This window comes from Sus scrofa, chromosome 1 (genome assembly GCF_054392235.1).
Source record: "Sus scrofa isolate SSC_HxYL_T2T_F1_AM1 chromosome 1, Sscrofa_HxYL_maternal_Yorkshire_Landrace_v2.0, whole genome shotgun sequence".
NCBI lineage: Eukaryota > Metazoa > Chordata > Mammalia > Artiodactyla > Suidae > Sus > Sus scrofa.
In genome coordinates, this window is record NC_139383.1 from 174,188,502 (window position 1) to 174,215,935 (window position 27,434).

The 27,434-nt window shown below is 51.7% G+C and overlaps 2 protein-coding genes across 28 annotated transcripts in view; both read right to left on the reverse strand.

The window, feature by feature from the left end:
* The window catches only part of IGDCC3 (immunoglobulin superfamily DCC subclass member 3), a 43,540-nt gene extending 34,556 nt beyond the window's left edge, over window positions 1–8,984 (reverse strand). For 3 of the 10 annotated variants that reach the window (XR_014816788.1, XM_021100139.2, XM_084978384.1), the window contains exons 1-2: window positions 8,667–8,984; window positions 5,529–5,834 (exon numbers count right to left, since the gene is read on the reverse strand). Coding sequence is in view for 3 of the 10 variants with exons in the window: in XM_021100139.2 (XP_020955798.1) it covers window positions 5,529–5,834; window positions 8,667–8,766 (406 nt within the window). In the remaining 7 variants the exon portion in view is untranslated. Of the gene's footprint in view, window positions 1–5,528; window positions 6,060–7,417; window positions 7,497–7,665; window positions 8,547–8,666 lie in introns of those variants that run through there. The other 7 variants (XM_021100146.2, XM_084978386.1, XR_014816787.1 and 4 more) reach the window with 5 other exon arrangements.
* Window positions 8,985–13,043: 4,059 nt separating this feature from the next.
* The window catches only part of IGDCC4 (immunoglobulin superfamily DCC subclass member 4), a 40,230-nt gene continuing 25,839 nt past the window's right edge, over window positions 13,044–27,434 (reverse strand). For 4 of the 18 annotated variants that reach the window (XM_084978394.1, XM_084978408.1, XM_021100162.2 and 1 more), the window contains 13 exons: window positions 26,896–27,060; window positions 26,212–26,349; window positions 25,270–25,440; window positions 23,525–23,764; window positions 23,241–23,342; window positions 20,937–21,120; window positions 20,115–20,242; window positions 19,286–19,456; window positions 18,973–19,110; window positions 18,148–18,253; window positions 17,425–17,653; window positions 16,531–16,692; window positions 13,044–15,993 (listed from right to left, as the gene is read on the reverse strand). In XM_084978394.1, coding sequence (XP_084834520.1) covers window positions 15,583–15,993; window positions 16,531–16,692; window positions 17,425–17,653; window positions 18,148–18,253; window positions 18,973–19,110; window positions 19,286–19,456; window positions 20,115–20,242; window positions 20,937–21,120; window positions 23,241–23,342; window positions 23,525–23,764; window positions 25,270–25,440; window positions 26,212–26,349; window positions 26,896–27,060 — 2,345 coding nt within the window. In that variant the 3' untranslated portion in view covers window positions 13,044–15,582. Of the gene's footprint in view, window positions 15,994–16,530; window positions 16,693–17,424; window positions 17,654–18,147; window positions 18,254–18,972; window positions 19,111–19,285; window positions 19,457–20,114; window positions 20,243–20,936; window positions 21,121–22,093; window positions 22,214–23,240; window positions 23,343–23,524; window positions 23,765–25,248; window positions 25,441–26,211; window positions 26,469–26,895; window positions 27,061–27,434 lie in introns of those variants that run through there. The other 14 variants (XM_084978405.1, XM_084978392.1, XM_084978415.1 and 11 more) reach the window with 7 other exon arrangements.

Genomic DNA, 27,434 nt, shown 5'->3' on the forward strand with positions numbered 1-27,434 from the left:
TACGCGTGATCATAGGTAATCCTCACAGCATTCCTCCTGGATAAATACTATTTCCCCAGTTTAAAGATAAGGACCTTGAGACTCAGAGGACAATGTACATCCAGCTGGGGAGTCTTTGCCTTCAGAACCTTCAGAACCAGCATTGGGCCTGCCTAATCTGGATGACCCCAGGCTGGAAGGGAGGCAATCCTGGCTCTGAGAGCCCAGCCTGCATTGGGACAGTCTGGTTCTCAGCCTAAATTAGCCATCAGCAGCTAGCACTAACAATAATACATAATGAGCATTTCCTAGATGCCAAGTCTTGTGCCACATGCTTTACACCCATCACCTCATTTAATCCTCCAACAACCCTGATAGGCTGATGGGATTATGCTCATTTTTTTTCGGATGAAAGCACAAAACTCGAGAGAGTTAAAAGGAACTTGTGCTGAGAATATAGCATCAGTGAGTGGCTGAGCTGGGGTTCAAACCCACCTAGGTCTGTCCCTGAAGCTCATGTCCTACAGACTTCACTCTGCTGCCCACAGACCCCCTACACCAGTGATTATGATATGGGAAGGGGCGCTCCTCTAGCACCTGTGAACCAGCACTGTTGGCATCACCTGGGATTTTTTTTTTTTTGGTCTTTTCAGGACCACACCCAAGGCATATGGGGGTTCCCAGCCTAGGGGTTGAATCAGAGCTGTAGCTGCTGGCCTACAGCCACAGCCATGCCAGATCTGAGCCGCATCTGTGACCTATACCACAGCTCACAGCAACGCCAGATCCTTAACCCACTGAGAAAGCCCAGGGATCGAACCTGCATCCTCATAGATGCTAGTCAGATTCATTTCCGCTGAGCCACGATGGGAACTCCTCACCTGGGATCTTGTTAACCCTGCAGAACCCCAGGCCTTCGCCTAGACCTACTGATTCAAAATCTGAATTTTATCAAGATCCCCAGGTAATCACCGGGCCGAGTAATATTAGAGAAGTCTTGCTCTAGATCATCTGGCTCTTTACTCCAGTCTCCAGGGGCCTGAGCCTGAGAACTGAGACCAGGAAATGAGGACTCGGAACCAAGGGCATCTGCTTGAGGGGCCCCACTCTTCGCTGTTGTCATCCAGATTCATAGCCCTCAACAGGTGTGCATCAATGCATGTTCCCACTGGATCAGGTGACCCATATGCCGTCCTTGGACCCCTCCAGAAGGATGGCAGAGGGTCTCACAGCCAGTCAAGTTTTGGCTGATGCCCAGAGGCTTCAGAGAACCCCAAGGCTCTCCTAGGAAGGGGTTAAAACAAGTTGTGCTCAGGCTCCAGTAATTCTGCTCCCTGAGAGATTTCCCTGGAGTGCTTCCTGAGTCCCAGGGAGAGAGAAAGCTGGGGGCTGGGAGCAGATTCAGGCTGTCTGCTTTTGCTGGCAGTGTATATCAGTGAAGTCACCTTTAAATAAAGAAAAAAGTATTAGCTCCATTACTGAGCACCTCCTATGTGCCAGGCAGAGCACGGAGTGCGTTAGTCCTTACAACCATCCCCCAAAGTAGGGTTATATGCACATTTCACAGGTAAGGAAACGGCCATGCAGAGGTTAACTTGTCCAGGGTCCCATCCTTAACACACATCTCGATTTTCAGCCCCCAAACTATAAACACATGGAATGGCAAGCCAGAGAAACCAGATGGGCTGGAAGCATGAGTGCCCTTTGGACCCTGAGCCACTCCATCCTAAAAAGGAGACGCTTGGAACTGAAGCCCCGAGAAATCAGCCTGTCGTTTAGCCCATCCTGTTCAGGCCATCTTTCTTTTTTTTTTTTTTTTTTTTTTTTTTGCTTTTAAGGGCCGCACCCTCGGCATATGGAGGTTCCCAGGCTAGGGGTTGAATCAGAGCTATAGCTGCCTACCTAAGCCAGAGCCACAGCAATGCCAAATCCGAGCCATGTCTGTGGCCTACACTGCAGCTCATGGCAACACCAGATCCTTAACCCACTGATCAAGGCCAGGGATCGAACCCGCACCTCAGGGTTCCTAGTTGGGTTTGTTTCCACTAAACCATGACAGGAACTCCAGGCCATCTTTCAATGACAGCATCTGAGCTCACTGGGATGGAAGAGGGGGTATTCCCAGAGCTCAGATGCCCCAGCAGTCCTGCCCACACAGACCTGGACCCCTACCTGCCTCACTGGGTGAGTCCACTGGGTGGATTATGTGTCTGTGAGGGTACAGTCCCCCTGCCTGTCAGCTCCGGTGGAGCAGGAAGGAGAAGCAGGGGCTCTGGAAGGCTTCTCACACCTCTTCAGAAGGCATCCTCCCGTGTCACACAACATCTGCCCTGCCTGCGGGCACACGGGCTGGGAATTATTACCAAAGGAGCAAACCCAGGCAGCTAATCAGCACTGGAGGTTTCTAGGGACATCAGCCTCTGAAGTGAGAAAAGGGGGTCCAGCCACCCGGTTGCTTGGTAGCCAAGCATTCCCCCAGGGGGCCATAAGCCTTGGTGGGGAGAGAGAGGTGGATCAGACTGCCAGTGTTTGGAGGCAACCGCCCAGCTGTCCCCAGGACCCCAAAGAACTAACCAAGCTGAACTTGCCCACTGGCTCTTTCCCCAGCCAAGGCCCACAGCTCAATTTCTTACACTGTTAGGAGTTTAATGAAACCAAACATCTTGAAGGTATTACCATTTACAGAAAAGCACATTTACAATTAGCTATATATAAACACCTGGGGATTTATCTCCCAGGATCCCAGGCTGGTGATGCAGGGGCCATCTATCGCCCAGTGTTGACACAGGCCAGGGAGGGTGCGGGGGTCAGCTCACTGAGAAGTCTCATTTCTCCCATCTGAAAATCTTCCTCAGGTCCCCACCCTTCACCCACGCTTCTCCTCCTCACACCCAGCCATCTGCTCAGGGCTACACCAGCCTCCCCACCACCGCCAGGAGGGCTGGGGGATGAGGGGTTGCTGAGCCAGAAGTGATTCGGTCTCAGGGTCCAGGGCTGCCTCCCAGAGAGCTCCATATGGGGGCCTGGATGTGCCTTCCTTAGAACAAAGGGGCATCTTCAGCTCAAGAGAGGGCTCCTGCCTCAGAACAATTCATCACTCACCAGCCGTTCAGAGCAACTGTGCAAATGCCCTCAGAGCCAGGAAGAAACTTGTCAGCGATCAGACGGTGATGAGGCAGCGTGCCACAGGAGTTAAGTGGGAGGGTGCAGGATTCAGAATAACTAGGCTGCAGGCCTGGCTCCTCTGCTCACCAGAAGCCACCAATTCCCCTGAGTTTTGGGGGTTTTGCTGTTGTTTGTTTGTTTTTGTTTGTTTGTTTGTTTTTAGGGCCACACCTATGGCATATGGAAGTTCCCAGGCTAGGGGTCAAAGCAAGCTGCAGCTGCCGGCCTACACCACAGCCCCAGCAACACAGGACCGGAGCCACATATGCGACCTGTGCCGAAGCTCGTGGCAACACTGGATCCTTAACCCATTGGGTGATCCTTAACCCAACGCCGGATCCTTAACCCAGGGATCAAACCAGCATCCTCAGGGACACTATATGGGGTTCTTAACCCACTGAGCCACAAAGGGAACTCCCTCACTTTTCTCATCTGTAAAAGGGGAATGACAACAGCGTATCTTCCAGCATCATCATGATGACTAAATGAGATAGTTCATGCAAAGCGCTTAGGCAGGGTGCCCAACATGCAGCAAGTGCTTAGTTAGTATTAGCTAGACGTACTCCCAACCAAAGTTAAAGCAGCCTCTTTAAGGGACACCTCCCCAGAAGTAGAGCAATACAGGATGGAGAACATTTTCCACTTGGCAAAGCTTTTGTGCTTTCTCAAGAGCAGTGGTTCTCAACCATGACCTCCCGCCTTCATAGCCCGCCACCTTCCCAAGGTACATAAATAATTTTGACATGGATGGAACTAGAGACTCTCACACTAAGCGAACTAAGTCAGAAAGAGAAAGACAAATACCATATGATATCACTTATATCTGGAATCTAATATATGGCGCAATGAACCTTTCCACAGAAAAGAAACTCATGGGCTTGGAGAACAAGCTTGTGGTTGCCAAGGGGGAGGGGGAGGGAGCGGGATGGACTGGGAATTTGGGGTTAATAGATGCAAACTATTGCCTTTGGAATGGATATGCAATGAGGTCCTGCTGTGTAGCCCTGGGAAGCACATCTAGTCACTTATGATGGAGCATCATAATGTGAGAAAAAAGAATGTGTATATGTACGTATGACTGGGTCACTTTGCTGTACAGTAGAAAATCTACAGAACACTGTAAACTAGCTATAATGGAAAAAAATAAAAATCATTAAAATAAAAATAATAAGAATAATTTTGGTTTAAGAAACAATTCCCGGAGTTCCTGTTGTGGCGCAGTGGTTAACGAATCCGACTAGGAACCATGAGGTTGCGGGTTCGGTCCCTGCCCTTGCTCAGTGGGTTAAAGATCTGGCGTTGCTGTGAGCTGTGGTGTAGGTTGCAGACTCGGCTCGGATCCTGCGTTGCTGTGGCTCTGGCGTAGGCTGGTGGCTACAGCTCCGATTCGACCCCTAGCCTGGGAACCTCCATATGCCGCGAGAGCGGCCCAAGAAATAGCAACAACAACAACAAAGACAAAAAGACCAAAAAAAAAAAAAAAAAAAAAAAGAAAAAAGAAACAATTCCCACACGTGTACACAGATTAAACAACAACTACAATAACTTTTTGCAGGGCAGGGCGGTAAAGCACAGCCATCATTTCATCACTGCAATACCCAATGGTCCATCAGCACAAGCAAAGCAAAATTCCAGAGCTGAGACACCTCTTCTCTCCCAATCAAGAAAACAACAACAACAACAACAACAACAACAAAACCCCACACTGAATATTAAGTCACCACCATGTATACTTTAAGTATCTCATAATTTTACTGTCAATTATTCCTCAATAAAGCTGAAATTCTTTTACAAAGTACACCGGCTTGAAGGGGGAGTAATGTCATCACTGTGTTAACCCTGAAATTATTCTATCACATCTTCTGTTAAGCAAATTGTTGACAAGCTTCAGAATGTCATCTCTGGCACAGTGAGGTTTTATCCTACCCAAAAGGTTTGAGAGTCAGCACATAATTAAAAGATGCAGGTAGCCAAAATTACCCTTCAAATTCTCTTAAATCGCCCCAAAATATGACAATCATTGATCTTTAAAACAATTTTTAAATTGTTTAAAGCATCCCAGTCTATTGAGAATTTTACTCAATAGACTGGGATGCTCACAATGCATCTGGAAACTAAGACACACTGACCCAAGAGCTGGATAAAGCTTGCTCTCGATTTCTCTTTCCCTCTCCCCACAACAGTGTTTGGCTACATTCATGTCAAATTGCATACCAATCACTTAAATGAGTATATGCTGTAATTCTACCACCACAGATCACTGCTATGCACCTCTCAACTGACCCATGCTGAGAAATTAGTGCTCCAGAAGCTGCATAAGATGGAACCACTCCTCTATCCCCCATGGCCTGGGGGGAAAAAAAAAGGTAAGAGCATCCACTTACTTGCTGCCTGGATTCGAGCCTTCCGGCTAACCACCAGCCCAAAGCGGTTCTGAGCCACACACTCATAGTCACCCTCATCTGAAGGGCTGCCTCCTTGATCCAGCAGGAAGTGGCGGATCATCAAGGACCCATTTGCCAGCACGGTAGAGTGGGTACTCTCTGGCAGCTCCACCCCATTCTTCCGCCAGGTGATTCGCACTGGAGGGGTCCCCTCCACCCTGCAGCCCAGTACCACGGGCTGCCCAGGGACTGCAACATCATCGCTTGGCTCCACAGCAAAGGCCAGTTCAGCAGAGTGGCCAAGACCTGAATCGGGTGAGGGAGATGAGAGCAAAAGGAGAGGTGAGCATGGAATGAGCTGGAGCAAGGGTTCCAAGTTCTCTGGATCTGTGCATCCCATCCCTGTCATTCTGTGATGTTAATAGGAATCTCCATTAACACACAGAACTTTGTGAGTTATTATGAAGTATCATCTCATACAGTATATTTACTTCATCAACAGACCATCTTGGAGAGATGGATATTATTACTACCATCTTTTATTTATTTATTATTTATTTGTCTTTTTTTGCCTTTTCTAGGGCCACTCCCGCGGCATATGGAGGTTCCCAGGCGAGAGGTCTAATCGAAGCTGTAGCCACCGGCCTACACCAGAGCCACAGCAACTCAGGATCTGAGCCGCGTCTTCGACCCACACCACAGCTCACGGCAACACCGGATCCTTAACCCACTGAGCAAGGCCAGGGATCGAACCCGCAACCTCATGGTTCCTGGTCGGATTCGTTAACCACTGAGCCATGATGGGAACTCCACTACCATCTTTTAAAAATTTTTTATCTTTTAGAGAAAAGGAAACTGAAGCCCAGAGATGTTAAGCAACTTGTCTGAGGCCTCACAGTTAATAGCTGCAAATCCGGGACCCGAAAATAAGACTTTGATTTCAATACAGCTCCTGCCACTTCTGTGGTTATCCTAGCAAATCACTGAAGCCTCAGACTTTCAGGGTATGACCTCATGTTAGGTGTTCAACCTGGCCTGGCTTCCATTCCTTATGTGTTTAAATCAGGAACAACAGTGTGGCTTGTTATTAAATGTGACTAACAGATTCAAAGGCACTGTGAAAAGTTAAAAGTTCTAAACAAATATAGGAGTTCCACGACCCCATCATGGCTCAGTGGTTAGCTAACCTGACTAGCATCCATGAGGACGCAGGTTTGATCCCTGGACTTGCCCAGTGGGTTAAGGATCCGGCATTGCCATGAGCTGTGATGTAGGTTGCAGACGTGGCTCAGATCCCGCATTGCTGTGGCTGTGGTGTAGGCTTGTGGCTACAGCTCCGATTCGAACCCTAGACTGGGAACCTCCATATGTCATGGGTGTGGCCCTAAATAGATAAAAAGGGGAAAAAAAAGTTCCAAACAAATATAAAATGAGATAGTAATAAATCTTTGCTTCTTGTTGCTGGCAAAACCATGTGAGGCCTGGTCCAGTGCCTGGCAGGGAGCAGGGTGTGTTGGCCCAGTATCAGGTACAAGCTAGGCTAGCATCCAGCACTACTGCTCCTCCCCTAAGAAGCTCTGGGCTTTGGTTGTTTTGCTTGTTTTCTCTTTGTCATAAGGCAGATGAGGGATACCAAATATCAACTCATATTTCCCAAAATTCAGGAGGGAGGTTCCTAGAAGCTCTACTGTCAGCAACCTCTTCACTCCTGCAGAAGAGAAAGGGACAGAAAGAGGAAGGAAAGGAAGAGAAGGGAGAAGAGGGTGATCAAGGAATCAGAAGAGGAAGAACAAGAACTCCAAATCAAGGCAAGATGCCAAGTCTCCAACTTCTCCAACGAGCAACTCACCAGACCAGTTACAACTCCCCGCCAGGGAGAAAGAACCCACCTGAGCTGAAAAGGCAGCCACAGACCCCCTCCTCACATTTCCGTGAAGCTAGCGATCCCTGAGCTGGCCCCTTCCCAACAGACCAGCGCCCTCCCTGGCTGAGAGGAGACCAGGCAGTGGGTGGGGAGAAAGGAGGGAGGAGGAGGGCTGGGGTTAGGGGGGTTTTCCCCACCCTCAGGGCTGCGTAATTCCTATTAGGACATTTGAGGGTCACGCCCCTTCAAATCCCTACCCATCTTCCCCAAGACCTGCATTTCAGCTGCTTCTGCTCCCCGCTCCAATCCCGGTATAGCAACCGGAGGACAAAGTTTCTCCTAGATGCTGCCGCGATATCCCGCTTCTTCGGAGCTAAGAGGGGAGAGAACAGTGCCCAGAGCAATGTCTGCTGAGAACTTGAGGTGGGAGGAGAAGGGACTCAATTTGCACCCCTCTCCTGTGAGGTGAGCCCGTTACACCCACTGTGGAAACAGAGTGGTGGTGACGGAGCTCCGGGCAGCCAAGCCGGCAGACCCCGAGCTCTGCGTGCACACCCTCCGGGGCAAGGCGGGCACGTGGGCAGCCCAGCCGTTCACTCGCCCTTGGTCGGCTTCTCTGCCCCTTCCTCAGCTCGAGGTGTGTCTCTCAGGTCTCCCACTCCCAACGCGCGCACCGCCAGGAATCTTCCTCCTCTTCCTTGGTCTCTCCCTCTCACTCCCCGCCTCAGTCCCGGCTCCAAATCCAGGACCTGCCCTCTGCGCCCAGCGCAGCCCGCTCTATCCCGGCCTTCGCCCCCGGGGTCTGCGGTCTCCTGCATCCGCCGCCTCCGGCCACCCTGTGCCCACCGCAGGGCTCCGCGCACCCCAGCTCGCCCCCTCGGACAGGACTCTGCCCTGCGGTCTCCCGTGGCTCGTTCCCCCCTTTCCCCAACTCCAGCCCTCCCGCCGAGCTCCTGCTTTGCCGCGCTCCTTGCCCCTCGGTCCGGGCTCGGGTCCTGCCCTCAGTTGTGGAGCTGCAGCGGACTGACTGACTGCAGGTCTCTCTTCAGGAGCTCGGTCCTCAGCATCCTCCTGCCGTGCCCGCTTCAGTGCCCTCTCCCCGGGCTCCGCCCTGTCCCGCTCGGCTCCCGTTCTCCGGCAAGTCCCTAGGTCCCGGGGTCCGCCTGCAGGTCCGCGCCGCTCTCCTCAGGTCCGCCCCTCGCGCGCGTTTACTCCCTTCTCGCCCTTCCCCGGGCTGGGTTCACGGCCGCCGGGTCGCGGACGCCCTAGCTCACCGTCGCTCGGCGCGGGCAGCAGCAGCAGCAGCGGCGGCAGCAGCAGCGGCAGCAAGAGCCGGGGCCAGCGGCTCGGGGGCGCGGCGCGCAGAGCAGCCATGGGGCTCGCGGTCCGCTCGGCTCGGCGACGCGCGGCTCCGGGGCCTCTCGCGGCTCACAGCGTTCCGCGGGGCCGGCGCCGGGGCCGGGGCCGGGGCTCCGGCCGGGGCCGAGCCCGGGCGGCTGGGGGCTGGGGCCACATGCCTGCCTAGGAGCGCCAGGGGCGCTGGGGGAGCGCCGCTTGCGCCATCTTGCACCCACCCTGGCGATCTGTCAGCCTCGCCCTGGGTGCGCGCTCCGCACTCGGCACCGCCTGAGCCCGCCCCGCCCTCCTCCCGCCGCCCGCCGCCCCCCTTCCCTCCTCTCCCGGTCCCCTCCCCCAGCCCCCTCTCCCCGGAGGCCCGGTCTGGGGAACAAAAGAGCCGGCGAGCGCTTTAAGCGGCCGGACATTCCCGGCTGCGCGGCGGACGCGCCCCCTGCGCTTTGAACTGGGGCTAGCGGGGCCGGCGCCGTCCCGAGGAGCAGCCCTGTACCCACTTCCCGCGAGCCAGCCCCGGACTTTGGGGGGCTGGGAAAGTGGAGACCCAAAGGACTGCGAATTGGGTCCGGGTTGCGGAGAAATGGGCAAAGCTGCGGGATTCGCTCTGACCCACTCTCTGCTGCGCCCTCCTCCACCGTGCCCAAGTCTACATTGTCAAGATAATTCCCTAAAAGCTGCACAAAGTTGTCAGATTCTGTTTTCCAAGGCCTTCAGGTTCTTCCATCCAAAGGCTAGGACGTTTAGATGCAAGACTGGCCACTCTAGACTGAGGAGTTCCGGCTCTCGGGTGGACAGGAGGCACGAGGGAGTGGGAAGGCAGTTTCCCCCAGGGCCTTCCTTGGGAAGCAGACAATGAGAATGCTAAAGTAACCGGGTTCCTGGGTTCTGACTGCAGTTCTGCCAAGATAGTCACTCTCTGAGCTCATCCGGAAGATATAGTCGTGTCTCTCTTGCTCACTCATAGGACATTTACAAAACACAGGTCGTGACAAACAATCTAGTAACCGGAAAAGCGCACAGAAAGTTAAAATGCCCAGTAACATTTCTATGCCACAAAGACTGAACGTTTCACGTCAGAAAACACATAAAGGACATTGGTCTCACGTAAGAATTGTTACAGAAGATAGGCATGCCTCTTAGGAGATACATATCCATGCTCGCCCTCAGAGTTCAGTACCATGGGCTAGTCCATCAAAATTACTGAGCAACTACGAAGTTCTACAAGCAGGAGATTTAAAGAGGGTAATCTCTGCCACATTCAGCCATTCGCTCTTGTGTTGAACTGGTACCGCAGAGGAATAACTACATCTCCCCTTTAGTATCAGCTCTGGAATCTTGGACCAGGAGTGTTAATTAACCATATATAAAACTAAATTTGGTGCAGGTGGGTAAAGAAAAGTCCTCTAGAAATCAGTTAAGTTTACTAATGATGGGTTAGGGAGTCCAGGGACTCCTGACTGTAAGGTAGCAATTGGAAGGTGAGCCTGAGAGACAGGACTTAGGAGCAGGCAATGGAATGCAATGGAGAAATTCAGAGTTAGGGAACACCAAAGCTGCAAACCAATTTTATTATGAGGAAGAGCAGGAATGATGGGCCACTACTGACCACCGGAAAGGGAGGGAAGGGGGGCCCTCCCTGGGTGCAAAGTCCTGGAACTCCCCCCTGCAGGGCTTGAATTCTCAACAACCCCTTCTTGGCTTGTCCTAGACTCTGGAGAGGTCAAATTGGTGTCTCGAGTTGCTGTCATTGTAAATTCATTTTGACAAGTGTTTAATTCTTCTTTATCACAACCCTTGGTCTGAGAGTGATATGCAAATAATGGCTATTCCGCTGCATACAAAATGTGCGGTATCTCTCCCTATGATCTGTCAATTAACTTGGGGCTGGCTTACCAGCCACTTTGGGGTGGTCCTGGGCAGAGCAGCCTCTGGCTTCTGGTTCCCTGCAGAGGAAAAGCAAGCATAGTCCAGACACTGTAAAGATCTTAGCAGAGAAGCTGCCAACTGTGATCCTTGTGTGAGTGGTGTCAGTGTGGGGTTTTGTGTGTGACTGTTGTGCCCAGGTTAATGGACTCAAGGGTATTTGTGAAGGTGAGTGTGCATGTACAGGTCTCTGAGCTTGTAGGTACAGTGTCTATATGTGTGAACATGCAGCCACAGGCAATTCTGGAGTTGCCAGAACAAAGAAGAGTTGCTGAGCCCAGACCTCTGGAGTTAGTGGTTCACTCCTCCCTTGCACCCAAGAAAGTTAAAAAATATGTGTCCAGATGGAAGGAGATCCTTGAAGAGTCTAAAAGCATGCCATCAAAGAAAACATCTTTCCTAAGTTTAAATATTTTTCCTAAGTGCCTGTTGAGAGAAAGAGATGGTTCAGCTCTTTCTTTTTTCTTTTTTTTTGGGGGGGGGTTTCCTATCCTAGGATTCTGAATAAGTTATTTTCTTTTTAATTTTTTTTTTTTTGTTTGTTTGCTTTTTAGGGCTGCACCTGTGGCATACGGAGGTTCCCAGGCTAGGGGTCTAATCAGAGCTACAGCCTTCAACCTACACCACAGCCACAGCAACTCCAGATCTGAGCCATGTCTGCGACCTACACCACAGCCCACAGCAATGCTGGATCCTCAACCTACTGAGCAAGGCCAGGGATCGAACCTGCAACCTCATGGTTCCTAGTTGGATTCATTTCTGCTGTGCCATGCCGGGAACTCCCTCTTTTTAAAAACATTTTTATTGAAGTATAGTTGCTATACAATATAAGTTACAGATATACCATTCAGGGATTCACAATTTTTGAAGATTATACTGCATTTATAGTTTTTATAAAATATTAGCTATATCCCCTGTGTTGTACACTATATACTGGTAGCTTATTTTATTTTTAAATTTCATTTATTTATTTACTTGTCTGTGCCTGTGACATGCAGAAATTCTGGGGCCAGAGATCAAACCTGAGCCACAGCAGTGACATGCCAGATCCTTAACCCACCAAGCCACCAGGGAACTCCATTATTTTATACATAATAGCTTGTACCTCTTAATCCCACATTGACCCTCTTGCTTCATTCTCCCCGTTGGTAACCACTAGCTGTTCTCTATATCCGTGATTCTGTTTCTGTTTTATTATATTCACTGTTTTTTTAAGATTCCACATATAAGCGATATCATACAGTATTTGTCTTTCTCTGTCTGACTTATTTCATTTAGCATAATGCCTTCCAAGTTCATCCATGTTGTTGCATATGGCAAAATTTCACTCTTTTTTATGACTGAGTAATATTCTATTGCGTGCGTATGTGTGTGTGTGTGTGTGTGTGTGTGTGTGTGTGTGTGTGTGTATACATGGTCTTTACCCATTCATCTGTTGATGTACACTTAGGTTGCTTCCATATCTTGGCAATTGTAAATAGGGATGCTAAGAACATTTCAGTGAATGTATTTTTTTCTTTTTTCTTTTTCTTTTTACAGTTATACCTACAGCATATGGAAGTTCCTGGGCTAGGGGATGAATCAGAGGTACAGCTGAGGCCTACACCACAGCCACAGCAACACTGGATCCAAGCTGCAACTGTGACCTATGCTACAGCTTGTGGCAACACCGGATCCTTAACCCACTGAGCAAGGCCGGGGATCAAACCCACATCCTTACAGAGACAACATTGGGTCCTTAACCCGCTAAGCCACACTAGGAACTGCATGTATCTTTTTTTTTTTTGTCTTTTGTCTTTTTTGTTGTTGTTGTTGCTATTTCTTGGGCCGCTCCCGCGGCATATGGAGGTTCCCAGGCTAGGGGTTGAATCGGAGCTGTAGCCACCGGCCTACGCCAGAGCCACAGCAACGCGGGATCCGAGCCGAGTCTGCAACCTACACCACAGCTCACAGCAACGCTGGATCGTTAACCCACTGAGCAAGGGCAGGGATCGAACCTGCAACCTCATGGTTCCTAGTCGGATTCGTTAACCACTGCGCCACGACGGGAACTCCTGCATGTATCTTTTTGAATTAGTGTTTGGGGTTTTTTTTGGATATATACCCAGGAGTGAATCCACTGGGTCATATGGTAGGGTAGTTCTATTTTTAGTTTTACTGAGAAATCGCCATACTATTTTCCATAGTGGCTGCACTAACTGACATTCCCACCAACAGTGTGCGAGGGTTCCCTTTTCTCCAGAGACCGTTCAATTCTTGCTTATAACCATCTGCTCTTTCTCTCAGAAACCAACATTTCCCATCCTAGTAGGAAACACATTCTTTAGGACAGAAAGGCTGAGGGAATTCTAGTCCTTTGGTTTCAAAAGAGAACATTTTTGGAAAATAGTTTATTAATTCATTATTGGGACATGTACATGATCAACAAACACCTTGGCTTAACACTAAAGAATATCATATTTGTAAGGAGGGAAAAAATGCTGGAAAAATAATTAAATAATACAGCAAAACTAAATACAGACAAATAAGTGAGCAGGTACCGATTACACTTATCATGCATCAAGAAAAGGTTTTTAAATGAAAGTCAAAAACCGTAAGGCATCAATGGTAGGTGACAAAGGGATTAATACCCTGTAAAAGGCCAATAGACTCTTTTCTAATAAAAATACTGCTACAAAGACACAAACCTAACACTTCCAAATTACCCCAAGCCCAAATCATATATAATCCTAGTGAGTAATGGCCACTTTCTTATCAACTGTGAGTTATAGGCAGATACCAGATTTATTACTTATTTGCTTTTGAGAAACAATTTTCCATCCAACCTAATGGGTTATAAATTGTCTCATTTGCAGCTATTTAATTTAAACCAGAACCTCAGTGCCTGTTAAACAAGAACATGAAAAATGACTATGTGGTGTAATGCTAAGAGCCTACTGTTAAAACAGCCATTTAATTCAGGGCAGTTTTTTTTTTTTTTCCTTTAAAAAAAAATCAAACCAGCAAAATAAAATGAGGCTTTTGACCTTCAGAGCAATGATGAACCATATACAGTGGTGTCAGCCACAGCAACGCTGAATGCCACAGAAAGAGTACAAGTGACAATTCTGTCCTTAACGAGATACAAAACCAACATTAATAATCCTTAGTGTTATCATAGGCTGGCTGAAGGAGGGGGAGGGGGAGAAAATGTAGGTGCGGATGTCAGACGTGAGTGACACCCGAGTGTAATAAACACAGATGCTGAAAGGGTCTGAGAAAGCTGCAACTCCGCTGAGAGACATTTCACCATTTAAAAAAAAAAAAAAAGAAAGCTAGACTGGTTATTTCTAATTTGGCCCAGAAGCCAGAGTTAACTCTTGATGTGCTGTTCAGTTAAAAAAAGACGCATTCAGGGAGAAAAGACCGCATTTTTGATGCTCCTGTGAGAGGCTGAGGTGCAAAATCAAATAAATGACATTGTTTTCTCTCCACAGGAAATAAAAGTCAAGCTTGTCCCTGGGTGGCAGGTCAACAGAAAATGATTTTAGGATTGAATTTAAAGAAAAAACAGAATGAAATGAGCCTATCGCCCTTGTCCTGGGCAAAGACCTCCTCCCTTCCAGCACCCCAGAAGAGGTTCCTTCTACCCGCACCCCATCAAGCCCACATTCAAGGTGCACAGAGGTGGATACAGCTGGGCTGCAGGGCTCCTAATCCCCATCTGCTTCTACCCTTCTAGCTTCAGCTGGGAAGGAAGGTCCCAAACCCCCTCCATCCAGCAAACCTGCCTCCTAGCACAGAAAGGGAGAAAATAATTTTATCCTGAGCCTTTGAGTTGTGTTCCCCTTTCTCTGTCTCAAAACCCCCCTTGTATGACTTGCATTTGTCTCTTCCAAGGAGAACCCTCCTATCTCAATCCCAGGGAGAAAAATGCAAGGGAAGCTGAAAGGACTTCTCCAGACCTGTGCTGGGGGTAGGTAGTCAGCCTGGGGAGGGGGCCTATGGTGCCCAGGGAGGAGGGGGCAAGAGGATAATGGCTCAAGTGGACGATGGACAGGACACAGGAGTCGCACTACGGCCTCGAATGGACATGAGGTAGTCGTGTTGTTAGGGAAGGATGCAGAGACTGAAGCCAGGCAGGAGAACCATGGGACACGGTTCGGGAGAGGTGTGGCAGACAGCAGAGAGACAAGAGAAACCGCAGAGAGGAAAGGAAAGAGTATTGGGAGGGAGAGGAGGGCACTAGGACTGGGAGAGCAGGTGGAGTGGGAGACAGACACCAGAGTGGGGAGGCGGGAGAGGAGAGCAAGAGAACGTGGATTTTCAAAACCAGGCACTTCCCCAATTACCAAATTAGATGCAGAGTTGTGCTGAGGGGAGCCAGAGTCACCCTCTCAACTTGGGCAATGGGGATATGGCAGGTGGGAGGCGATGCAACTAAAGTGTTAGACATTCAGAGCCTACGTGCACTCAGCCCAGCCGGACAGGAAAGGGGGCTGGGGCTGTCTTTGTCAGACAGGGCACTGGAGACACTCTCAGAGTGTGTAATAAAAGGCTGGGTGATGGAGATGGGGGGCCCACAGGGCTGGGAACAGACCACACTGGGGCATTGTCCTGACCTGGAGGATCCGTTAGGCCATGGTGACCAGCCTGGGCCAAAGTTTCCCAGCTCACCAACCAGCACACACACGTGTGCTTCACACATGTGTACATCACATATAGCTGTGCTCCACACACGTCTCTCACATATCACATGTGTCACAGAAGGGAATAATCCATTTCTTCCTCTCCCTTGAGCCAAAGCAACCTAGGAGGCTCCAAATGGCTTGATGATGTTCTGTCCTTGCAGGTACACGTGTGTACATGTGTGGTCACATGGGTCATGTCCCATGATCCATACCAGCCTGACCCAAACTGTGCCCTCGAGGGGAGCTAAGCAGAGGAGGAGACTGGGGCTCTAGGCAGGCCTGGACTGGCTCCTGGAGGGCAGGGGGCCTTTGGTGGGCAGCTGTTCCCATGGGCCTCCTCCAGAGCCTCACTGGGCTGGAGGTCTGGGTAGGGGCAAGAAGCACTGGCTGCCTCTGGCAGGCAGGTAAGTCTGTCTGGCCCAGGAGCTGCCTGCTCGCAGCCTCCCAGCTCCCTGTCCAACCAGTCTGCTCCTTGTCCTAGATCCACAACACCTGAAGTGAGGTCAGGAGCCTCTGAGGGCAGGGGATCCTCAGGTTCCAGGTCTTGGAGGTGGAGGTCAGGGTTCCCTTTGGATGCACTAAAGTCAGAGTGGACAATGACTTCAGCCTCCACCTGGTTCCTGCAGGCTGGGGGTGGCTTCTTCCTCCCGTTGCCCTGGTCAGAGCAGAGAACACCAAGACCATCACTGAGAGGGACCATCAGAAGAATGCCCATCACACTTGGGATGGAGAGGGACTGACCTCCAGCCCAGAGCCCACTGTATATTACTTGAGAGATGGTAAAGGAAGATCAGGGACTATCCTACAAGAGAGGGTGACTGGATCCCTGGGGAGGCAGGGAAATGCTCTTGCCCAGGAGTTCCAGAAGGACTGGATTCAGTCAGGGCCTCAGCGAATAGGGGGAAGGGCTGAATGCCCTTGGGCCAGGCTCACCCTCAGATCTATGGTAATTCTGCCATGGCCCACTTTCACCTAGGTAGAAAAGGGACGGTCCCCAACCCAGACAAACACAGATTCTCACAAACCGGCCCACCCTCCACTCACTCACCATGACAGGCTCCCGGGATCTCGAGGCTAGACTTTTATCCCCAGAGAAGTCACCACCAGGGGTCTCCAGAGGATTCACTACTTGCTCTTCGCAAACACAGGGACCCTTCTCTCCTTTCCTCCCCCTTCCTCCCAGGACACTGACCTTTATGGCGTCATACACCAGAGCCTGCAGCAACAGCGTCTGCCCGGTTCCAGCAGGGGGCAGCAGAGCCCGGGTCAGAGAGGGCATGGGGCCTGCCTGGGGCAGCTCACAGCCTGCCCAGGAACCTGCCCAGCTCGGCCCGCCGGCATGAGCCCAGGAGATCTGCATAGGGAAAGAAGCAGGGGCCCTGAGGGCTTGGCTGGGAAGTATAAGAGGAGGAAGAGGATGAACCCCCTCCCCAAGGCTGTGGGGACAAGCCAGAATGGGCTGAGTGTTGGGGGGCGGGAGGTGGGGGGATGTGACGACAGAGAGGTCCTCCTGCAGAAAGGCCCAGAGGTTTCCAACCCAGGCAGGGTCTCCTTCACCACGGAGTCAGAAAAAGGGTGAGGAAGGACTCAGGGATTCGAGCTGACTGGTCAGAGAATGTGAGATGAGCCACCACAGCCAGCAAGGAGGGGACTTGCCCTGTGTGGGCCTACCTTATCCGGATCCCGGTCCCACTTGGCCAAGGCCAAAATAACCAGGTTCTTTTCCCCATATGGCAGAGAGCTGGATCTTAAAGGTCGCCCCAGCTCCAGGATGAGAAGGAATCCAGGTGTTCTGGCCACACTGAATCATCGACAAACAGCCCTTTGGGGGCCCTCCCCTCCTTCGGGGAGAACCAGGTTGACCTATTCTGCCAGAGATGGGGACCCATCTGCTTTCCTGCCTGCCAGCCCTTTCAAGGAGGAGGGAGAGAGTGCCAGTTCTTCTTCAGATGGCCCAGGAAGGGGAGGGGGAGGAGGCGGAGAGGGTCTCTTACAGGGTCACACATTGTGCTCCTGCGCCCCCTGGTGTCCTACTTGGGAGTGAGTTGCAGTGTGGGGCTCGGACATCCCAGGGCTCCAGGCTCACCTTTCTCTTGGAGTGACCCCGACAGTCAGAACTGCCGCCACCCATAAGGCTGTGCACTTCAGCCCTGTCTTCGATGTCTGAGGGCGGTGGGGACCACTCCTGGGGACGGGGGTGCACAAGGGACTCCAGTTCATGGACAGTTGGGGGGCTGGGGGGCCCAAGGTGGGCTCGGGAGTACAGCGCGGGGTTTCCAGCGGTGGTTGTGGAGGACAGGCCTGGGAGGGCTTCCCTGGAAGGGAGGATGGGGAACAAGCAGAGTAGTCAAAGAGCAGGGTGGGGGTGGGACCAGGATCTAGTTCAGCCTGTGTCCCTGGGCAGCTTCCTGCCCATCTCTGGGACTTGGTTTCCCATTCTGTGAAATGAATGAGACACTCTGTGATGGTTCAAAATAGCTGTGACACTGCAAATGAGGCCTTTCTTCCATTGGCTCCAGGTATCTGGAAATTGGGGATCCCTTTTTCCAAGGTGCTGGCAGCTACCAAGGTAGCAAGAGAGAAGCATCTCTGCCTAAGCCTGCCCTTGCTGAGGGGTCAGGTTGAGGGCTTCCCTAAACCACCCCCCTCCCATGAGGACACCGCCCCCAATCCCTTCATCCCATAGTCAACTTTAATGGGGCTCCTGGGAGTGCCCAGGGCAGGCCATGGCCACTTTTCCTGCTCTCTCATCTCTGTAGCCCTTCTCAAAATCTCTCCTCTCTGTGGTCAGACTGGTCCCTGCACCCACCTGTGGGGGCTGCGGCGCAGGCCAGCACACATGCAAGCCAGGAGGCAGAGGAGGCCCAGGCAGACGCCCACGATGATGCCCGTGACTGAGTGTACGTCCAAAGAATCTGGCAGGGGAGAAGGAGGACAGGGAAGCCAGGGTTCACAGACAGGGACTTCTTGTGGCTTCCTTCAGAGACTCACCCTTCAGACACATACAAGGGCAGGAGGGCCTTTCCTGTCTCACGAGCAACACAACTACTTCTCTCTGCAACTGTCCGCCCCCTGGGACATCTGGAAGTTGTGGTTCCTCCCCACCAACCTGGCCTTTCAGTGAGACACGCCTCCTGCCTGCCCAGCAGGGCTGGCTCGGCATGCCTGCCGCAGTGCAGTGGCATGGAGTCCATGCCTGGAAGGGCTCTGGCCTTGGTTTAATGCTCTGCTGTCACCACCCTGAAATTCTTCCTAATTTTTTAAATAAGGGGCCCTATGTTTTCATTTCACACCAGATTCCGCAAATTATGTAGCCAGTCCCACTGCCCGAGACCTCCACTCCATAAAGCTCATCACATCTCTAAGCCAGTCCCCCAAAGAAACCAAGCCAATCTCCCTCAGAACTGGCCCCTCAACAGAATTGCCCCTGAACCACACCCATTTCCCCTTCAAATCTGTCTTCTCCACACCCAACTAAGAGGGGCAGCTGTCCAAAACTACAAGAGGGTAGTGTGTCCAGAGGCAGGGCCTTGGAAGAGGTGATTTTAGGGTTAGAAGTCAACTCCAGGGGCCTCTGGAGGCCTTGGGTGACACCAGCACAGACCCTACTCTTTTCTCCCCTCCCACCTCTTACCTGAGAGCTTTTCCTGGAGCGTGATCACGTCCTGCAGGCCAGAGAAGGGCCCAGGCCCCACCTCCGTGCGTGCCCCCATCTTGAAGAAGTACCTAGTGTCACTCTCGAGGCCATGAACCTCAGCACTGAAGATGTTTCCTGTGGGGGGGGCAGGGGGAGCAGAGCAGATGAACAGAGTCGGGGTGGGATGCAGAGAGGGGCCAGGGAAGTGGCTCAGAGGAAATCTGCTTCTCCCACTCCGGCAGGAGCTTCTGCCTGCTCCTCCTAGAAGCCCTTAGAACAGGCTCAGATGCCCCCGGGTGGGAGCACTCACCCTCTGTGGTGAGCAGGGTCCACTGGTGCTCGGGCTGCGTGTGGTTGTTGCTGTAGAGAATCAGATACTCCACGATCTCACCGTTGGGCTCCGTCGGGGGGCACCAGTGCAGCCGAACGGTGGATGGCGTCAGGGGGCTCAAGCGCAGGTCAGATGGGGGCGTTGAGGGTCCTGGGATGCAAGGGAGGAGATGGAAAGAGGCAGGGTCACTGAGAGCCCCAGCTCTGGGGGCAGCTGGGAGCCAGGGCGTGAGGACATGCTTCCTCTTTTACTAGGAAGAAAAACCACAAAATGCAAAGCAAAATGAGGTCTGGTCACTCATTGGGGAATTTCTGGAAAACAGCTGGGGGGGGCACTTCACCACCATTCCTCTCCTCTCAGAAACGCTTCTCCACTCCTTAGTGTAGAGCTCCCCAAACTTCCACACCCAAACACTTCCAAGGATTGGAGACACTGTCTGGTATTCTAGGGACCTGGGGACAGAGCTCCAAAGTTTTCGGAAGGCTTATTTGTACTTTCTAATTTTATTTATTTGCTTTTTTTTTTAAGGACCGCATTCACAGCACATGGAAATTCCCAGGCTAGGGGTAGAATTGGAGTCGCAGCTGCTGGCCAACACTCCAGCCACAGCAATGCAGGATCTGAACTGCATCTGTGACCTACACCACAGCTCACTGCAACACTGGATCTTTAACCCACTGAATGAGGCCAGGGATCGAACCCGTATCCTCATGGATACTTGTCAGGTTCGTTAGCACTGAGCCACGAAGGGCAAAAAGGAGTACAATGAAAGATGGACTAGTGGCCAGAGGGCCGAGGGGCCACTCACGGTCAGGCAGGGTGGAGCGCTCCACCACAGAGCCGAAAGGCCCATCCATGTCCACTCCGTGGGACTGTACTGCAAACTCGTATTTGGTGAATGGCTTCAGCCCGCCAATGAGGATGTCCTCTCCGGAGCTGCAGAGGCAAGAAACAGTGACTGGGACTCTCAGGCCCACCCTCCCAGTAAGGCAGGCCCCTCCAGATCTACACCCCGCTCCAGCCCCTGCCCCTTGCAGGGAACCTGCTCTCTGGTGGGGGGACCACTAATACCATCCAGAGGACCTGCAGAGAGGCCTGGATGTACCTTGCTCCCAGGGTATCATGCTCCAAGGTCAATTCCCAAGCCAGGACCCCTCTTCCAAGAAGCATTCCTGGATTAATCCACATCACTCTCCACCCAAGGAACCATCTCTGATGCATCTTATCCTTGACTTAATTTTACTTTAGGTGTGATTTATGTATCTGTTGCTTTGTATTGTTTCTTCTGCCAAACCAACAGCTCCCCAGGTCAGGTCTGTCTCCCTACCCAATCGGGGGCCTCTTAGGACAGCAGCTGGGCTGTCTCTTCCCCATAATCTGAAGTTGAGGAAATAGGTCTGTTGCACATGACATTTCCTAAGGTTGAGTACAAGGGTCTCCTGTGAGGGGGTGGATGGGACTGGATAGACTCCCCCTTTTCCACATGTCACCATCAGGTCATCAGACCCTCAATTGGGTTAACACATGAGTCCCCGAACCCCCAGGCAGGTCCCTCTCCTTATCACCTGCTGACTCTTCCCCACCGTCTGCACTCTTCCTCCCCCATCATACCATGAGCCCCTCTTCCCACCTGGTATAATAGGTGACCAGGGAGGCATTCCTGAGCCCCCAGGGGCTGAAGCGCACAGTGTAGTTGACAATCTTGACTGTGGTGAAGTCTGGCTTCTTCCATCGAAGCCAAATGGACGTGGAGCTGTTTGATTCCGCATGGACATGGGCAGGGGGTAGGGGTGGCCCCCTTTGGATAGGCAGGTCTGGAGGGTAAAAATTAGGGTATGGGAAGGGAGGGATGATACTCATCTCTAAATACAGATAGTGGTTTGCAGTTCCCAAGGCATTTTCTTTTTTCTTTTTTTCTTTTTTGCCAGGTTTTTTTTTTTTTTTTTTTTTTTTTTTTTTTTTTCCTTTACTATCACCAGGATGCTCGGGCCCCCAGGGCCTTTTCTTCTACCCTTTCTCTTTTAATCCTGAATTGGGTAGCATCGCTCTCACCTCACAGATGAAGAAACTGAGGCACCCAAGAATTTAAGTGATTTTTTGCCAAGGTCATACAGATTACAGACTGGGGAACACAAGTATGTAAGAGTGTAATAGAGAGAGACAGCAAATCATGGTAATTATGGATTCTGGAGCCAAGCTGCCCTGGTCCAAATTCCAACTTTGCCACTTACTCGCTGTGTGACTAAGGAGAAGTTAACTAACTCCTCTGTGTCTCCATTTCCTATTTTGTCAGTGGGGCTGATAATAGTACCTACATCTCATAGGGCTATTATGAGAATTAAATTAATATTTGTAAAGTATATAGGAAAATGTTATGGACTGAATGTTTATTTCCCCTTAAAGTTCATATGTTGAGATTTGAACATATGGTGGGGTCCTGTCTTAGAGATTAGTGCCTGTCTTAGTCTGTTTTAGGCTACTATAACAAAGAACCATAGACAGAGGAGTTCCTGTCATGTCATGGCCCAGCGGAAAAGAATCTGACTGGCATCCACGAGGACTTGGGCGGTCCTTGGCCTTGCTCAGTGGGTCAAGGATCTGGCATTGCTGTGAGCTGTGGTGTAGGTCGCAGATGCGGCTCGGATCTGGCATTGCTGTGGCTGTGGTGTAGGCGAGCAGCTGTAGCTCTGATTGGACCCCTGGCCTGGGAACCTCCATATGCCACGGGTGCGGCCCTAAAAAGGCGAAAAATAAAACAACAACAACAACAAAGAACCATAGACTGAATGCCTTATGAACAACAGAAATTTATTATTCCCAGTTCTGGAGGCTGGAGATCAGGGTGTCAGCATGGTCAAGCTCTCGAGAAGGCCCTCTTCTGGGTTATAGACTGCTGACTTCTCATATCTTCAGAACAGAAAGGGGAAGCAAGCTCTCTTGTGTTTTGTTTGTTTGTTTGTTTGGCTTTTTAGGGCCACACTCAAGGCATAGGGAAGTTCCTAGGCTAGGGGGTGAATCAGAGCCACAGCTGCCGGCCCATGCCACAGCCAGAGTAACATAGGATCCAAGCAACCTACATCACAGCTCATGCCAACACCGGATCCTTAGCCCACTGAGTGGGGCCAGGGATCAAACCCACATCCTCATGGATCCTAGTTCAGTTCTAAGCCATGATATGAACTCCTCTCTTTCGCCTCTTATACTGGGTGCTAATCTCATTCCTGAGGGCCCCACCTTCAGGACATCATCTAATCCTAATTATCTCCTATACATCGCATGTATCCCATGACAGGGTTTCAGCACATGTTGAGAGAGATACAAACATCCAGTCCATAGCCGTGCCCTAGAAAAGAGACCTCAGAGAACTCTCTGGTCCTCTTCCTGCCATGTGAGGACACAGCAAGATGGCCTATGGTCTATGAACCAGGAAGGGTCTTCATCAGATACTAACTTTGCCGGTACCTTGATCTTGGACTTCTCCGCCTCCAGAACCGTGAGAACTAAATGTTGCTTGTTTAAGCCACCACGTCTAAGGTGTTTTGTGACAGCATCCTGGACTAAGACCCTGAGCTTCCATTTTCTGGTGGGCCACACAGGGATCCCCTCCCTGCCTAGAGCAGAGGGATAGGTGGATGCATTTTTAAAACTGTTTAAAGGTCAAACTTGGGGTCGGAAGTCAATGATGAGGTTTCTCTTGGTCCAAACCTTCCAAGTTAGCACTGCTCATGGATAATGAAAACATGGTAGCAGGCCTAAAAGACAGCGCACAAGCTGGAGCTCCTTTCTGTGACCTAGGATAGCCTAGCACAATGGGTTTGGGGGTGGCTGAAGCTTCCATTCAGTGTGACAACCAGGACTGGACCATAAGAGAGGGAAAGAGGCCACACACAGGCCGGTTGACTGAGCCTTCTCCTCCCCTTCGCCACCCCCTCACCTGGCGTGGGAGCCTTCTCCGTCTTGCCCTTCCACACCGCAGCATAGCCGTCCTCATGTTTGTTGAATGCCACAAGCTTCACCTCGTACAGCCGGCCGGGGACTGAGGAAGGTCATGGGGAGTCAACTCACTGGCTAGAGGAGCCTCTGGGGTCATTCTCTTCTCTTATCCTCAGAGAGATTCCATCTCCAAGTCCTGACCCAGCTTGTCCAGCCTTCCACCGGAGCCATGGCCATCTCATCCCCTCCCCGCACTCCCCCCCAAACCACCACCGGCCCTCTCACCTAGCTGGGTCAACTCATACTGCTTCACTTTCTTCTTGAGCCGCACAGGTCCCACATCCCAAGCCTGGTCTCCACGGCCCCCTGGGGCGCTCTCACCATTGGCCTCGTCCTCCTCTGTCCCCACCTCCCGCCAGTACAGTTTGTAGCCAGAGATCTGGGCAGGGTGAGGAGGTGGCTGCCAGGATACCACCAGGGACTCCATCCTTGCCCGGACCTTCAGCTCTGCAGGGGCAAAAGGGACTGGGGGCAGAGGAGCAGGAAGAGAGGAGAAGAGAACAAGGAAGGAGGAGGAGGAGGCCAGGGGTGAGAGAGGGAGGAGGCATGAGGAAACAAAAAGCAGGAAGACAGCATGGAGTGACAGCCTTGCCAGCATCACCACTCAGCCACCAGCCTAAGTGCCAGGCCCCGGCTCAGTCTAGAGAGCTCACTATTCCACAAGCCCAGGGTGCTGGGGATACAGAGATGTCTCCTGGGCATTTGCAAAGAAGTTATCAAGGAGCACCTCTGGTTCAGGGTTAATAGTTCCTACTCTAGAGTAGGGCTCTAGAATTCTGAAGGAATCAAATGAGTGGATACCAGCAGGCAAGGGGAACACAGAGGCTGCTGAAGCCAGGAAGGAGGGATGGGGCCGTTGGAGTGGGGAACCGAAGAGTGGGGTGGCTCACTATGTGTCTATGATGCTGTTCTAAACACTTTGTACCATATCTTTTTCTTTTTTTTTTTTTTTTTTTTTTGTCTTTTTGTCATTTCTTGGGCCGCTCCTGTGGCATATGGAGGTTCCCGGGCTAGGGGTCGAATCGGAGCTGTAGCTGCCAGCCTACATCAGAGCCACAGCAACGCAGGATCCGAGCTGCGTCTGTGACCTACACCACAGCTCACGGCAACGCCGGAACCTTGACCCACTGAGCAAGGGCAGGGACCGAACCCGCAACCTCATGGTTCCTAGTCGGATTCGTTAACCACTGCGCCACGACGGGAACTCCTGCACCATATCTTTTAACTTGATTCTTTTTTTTCTTTTCTTTTTACAGCCACACCTGCAGCATATGGAAGTTCCCAGGCTAGGTCAGCCACAGCCACAGCAACACCAGATCTGAGCGGCATCTGCGACCTACACCACAGCTCATGGCAACGCTAGATCCTTAACCCACTGAGCGAGGCCAGAGAAGGAACCCATATCCTCATGGACACTAGTCGGGTTCTTAACCCACTGAGCCACAACAGGAACTCCTAACTTTATTCTTATAATCCTGTAAAATAACAAAAATACTACTACCCCTATTTTGCAGGTAAGATAACTGAGGCTCAGAGAAGTCAAGTAACTTGCCGATGTCACACAGATAGTATGTGTGCCAGGTTTTGTCTGCATTTAATCATTTTAACATTGGGCTTCTCAACAAAACACACAACAATCATAATCATAGAAGCAGCTGCTATTTAACAATGTCTGATTCTGTACTAAATACTTTGTCTACAATACATTAATCAATCCTCATGCCATGCCTGGGAGTAAACGAAGTGGTGGAGTTTTGAATGGCTTGTCCAAGGTCACACAGCAGAGGGAAGGGACATGAGCCCAGGAGTGTCCGCAAAGGCCAGCGCTTGGCCTCTTCACCCATCCCCCCTTGCCCATCCAGCAGGGGGAGCCATGGAAGGTCTCTGATGGGGGCCTTTGGGTTTGAACTCCCAGGACACACATATACCCATGCACACACATCACTTGCCTGTCCCCTCTGACCCCGTACCGTGGCTCTGGTTGTGTGTACTGGGCGTCCTGTGCTGCATCCACTGGGAGGGGGCCCCAAATCCAGCCCCTGTGCCAGCCGAAATCCGCACTCGATACACCTTGTTGGGCTGAAGTGAATTCAGTGTAAACTGCGTCTCATTCCCTGGCACCTCAGTGGAGAAAATCTGATCTGCTGGGACAGAAAAGACTGACTGCTGGGCGGCCACCTAAGGACCATGACTCCTGGTTCCTCGGTGCCCATCGGAGCCTGAGGCCTCTCAGCACTGACGGCTCAGTGCCTGGACAGACTCGAATGATGGCATGCGCTCCCCACCTTCCCAGGAGCAGTCAATGACCGCCCCACACGCACCGGGGCAAGGGCACCAGGGGTTGGCTGTGAAGGCCATCAGGCCTGCCTTCCAGGGCCCCCAAGCCCTCTTCCTCACCCTCCCCTTCCCCCTCATCCTCACCCTGGCCCCCAACCACCTTCCTTGTCCCAACTCTTTATCCCTTTCGTACCCCCTCCTCTAGATTCCGGACATCTGCCCCAATCCCTCCCCCAGTGCCTCAGTTCCCCCAGTCCCACACATACCCTCCACCGCCCTATCCCTCATCCACTTTGTGAGTGGAAGGGACCCCGGGGATAACCTTCCACCGATACATTTCACAGATAATGAAACTAAGGCAGGGACACAACAGGATGAGCCCCGCAGCTGTAGAGGAGGTGGGGCTAGACTCCAGGTCTCCCCCTGTCTTGAGTTAGCCCCCTTTCACTCCTGCCCTCCCTACCGCCAGCCCACACTCCCCTTTTCCAGGTTCACCCTGCCCCACTCCACCGCTCTGCCTACCTTCCTCAGACTCCCCACTGTTCAGCTTTGTTCAGGCCCCCAGCTGCTCTGACCCACCCTGCACATCAAGGATTCCCAGCCAGGTGGAGCCCCTGCACCTCGCCCCCACTCACCTTCCTTTCCCAAACCGTATTCTATCTTGTACTTCACCACCTGCCCATTGCTCAGGCTGGGAGGCAGGGGCAGCCACGCCACCCTGATGTCCGAGGGGTTGGGGCTGGACAGGGAGAGCTGGGGTGCTGCACTGGGGACTGAGACAGAAGAACATCAGCATGAGCTCTGTTCCACCGACGTGAAAGGTGAGGCTCAGGAGCGGTCAGAGACTTGCCCAGGTCACACAGCAAGTCAGAAGTTGGCCCAGGACCAGGATCTGAGGGAGGAAAGGGAGCCTCTCAGGGGAGCTCCAAGCTGCAGATGAGGGGATATCCTTCCCACCCTGAAGCCAGAAGGTGGTTGGGGGCACAATCTCCTACATCCACTGGGTTGTCACTGGCTCTTGCCTGACTGGCTGGTACGTGGGCGAGGAGGAGAAGAGCTATATCATACAGGCAATCATGAGAACTGGGCTCCAGTCCCAGCTACACTACTGACCTTGGGCAAGTCACTCATGTTCTGGGCCTCAGTTTCCCCAACTGTAAATTAGGGATAAGAACCCTGCTAACCCCCTTTCAGGGCACAAAAGATGATACAAGGTAGGGAAAAGCATCTTGGTGTACACTAGTAAAGAGAAGCTGAACTACCATCCCCAGGGAGTTCTCCGGGCCCCAAGGTGCCCACTGCAGGTACAGAGGCCCTACCATCATCCAATGTGTGGACCAGCGCTGGGGTGGAGGTGCGGCTGGCCCCCAGCTGTGAGTAGGCCACCACATAGAACTCATAGTCTGTGTTGGGCTCCAGGTCCCGAACCTGTAGCTCAGTGGTGTCATTGTTCACGGCAAACTGGTATTCCACACTGTCCATGCCTAAGTGGTGACACAGGGGAGAAAGGATCAAAGGGTCTGTCATAGGGCCACCACCAGTGATCCAGCTGGAGGCTGTCTGGGGATCCTACATATTGTCCCACTCTCTGGAATAGCCTCTTTATAAATCATTCCAGATAATCTGAAGAGGAGAGAATACACTCTCCTGATTTCAACTTCCACTGTATTAATTCCTCCACTGGTTAGGAAGTTCTTTCTAGCGTCTAACTTAAGTGACTCCTGCTGCAGTTAAGCTGACTCCAGGAATGCCAAGGCAATTTTCCATGGGAGGAAAAGCATCCTCTCCCACTTCTCATAACAAATTGTGGGTATGGGGAAAATGGCTAACCCATATCTACACAGGTCTCTCCTGTGGG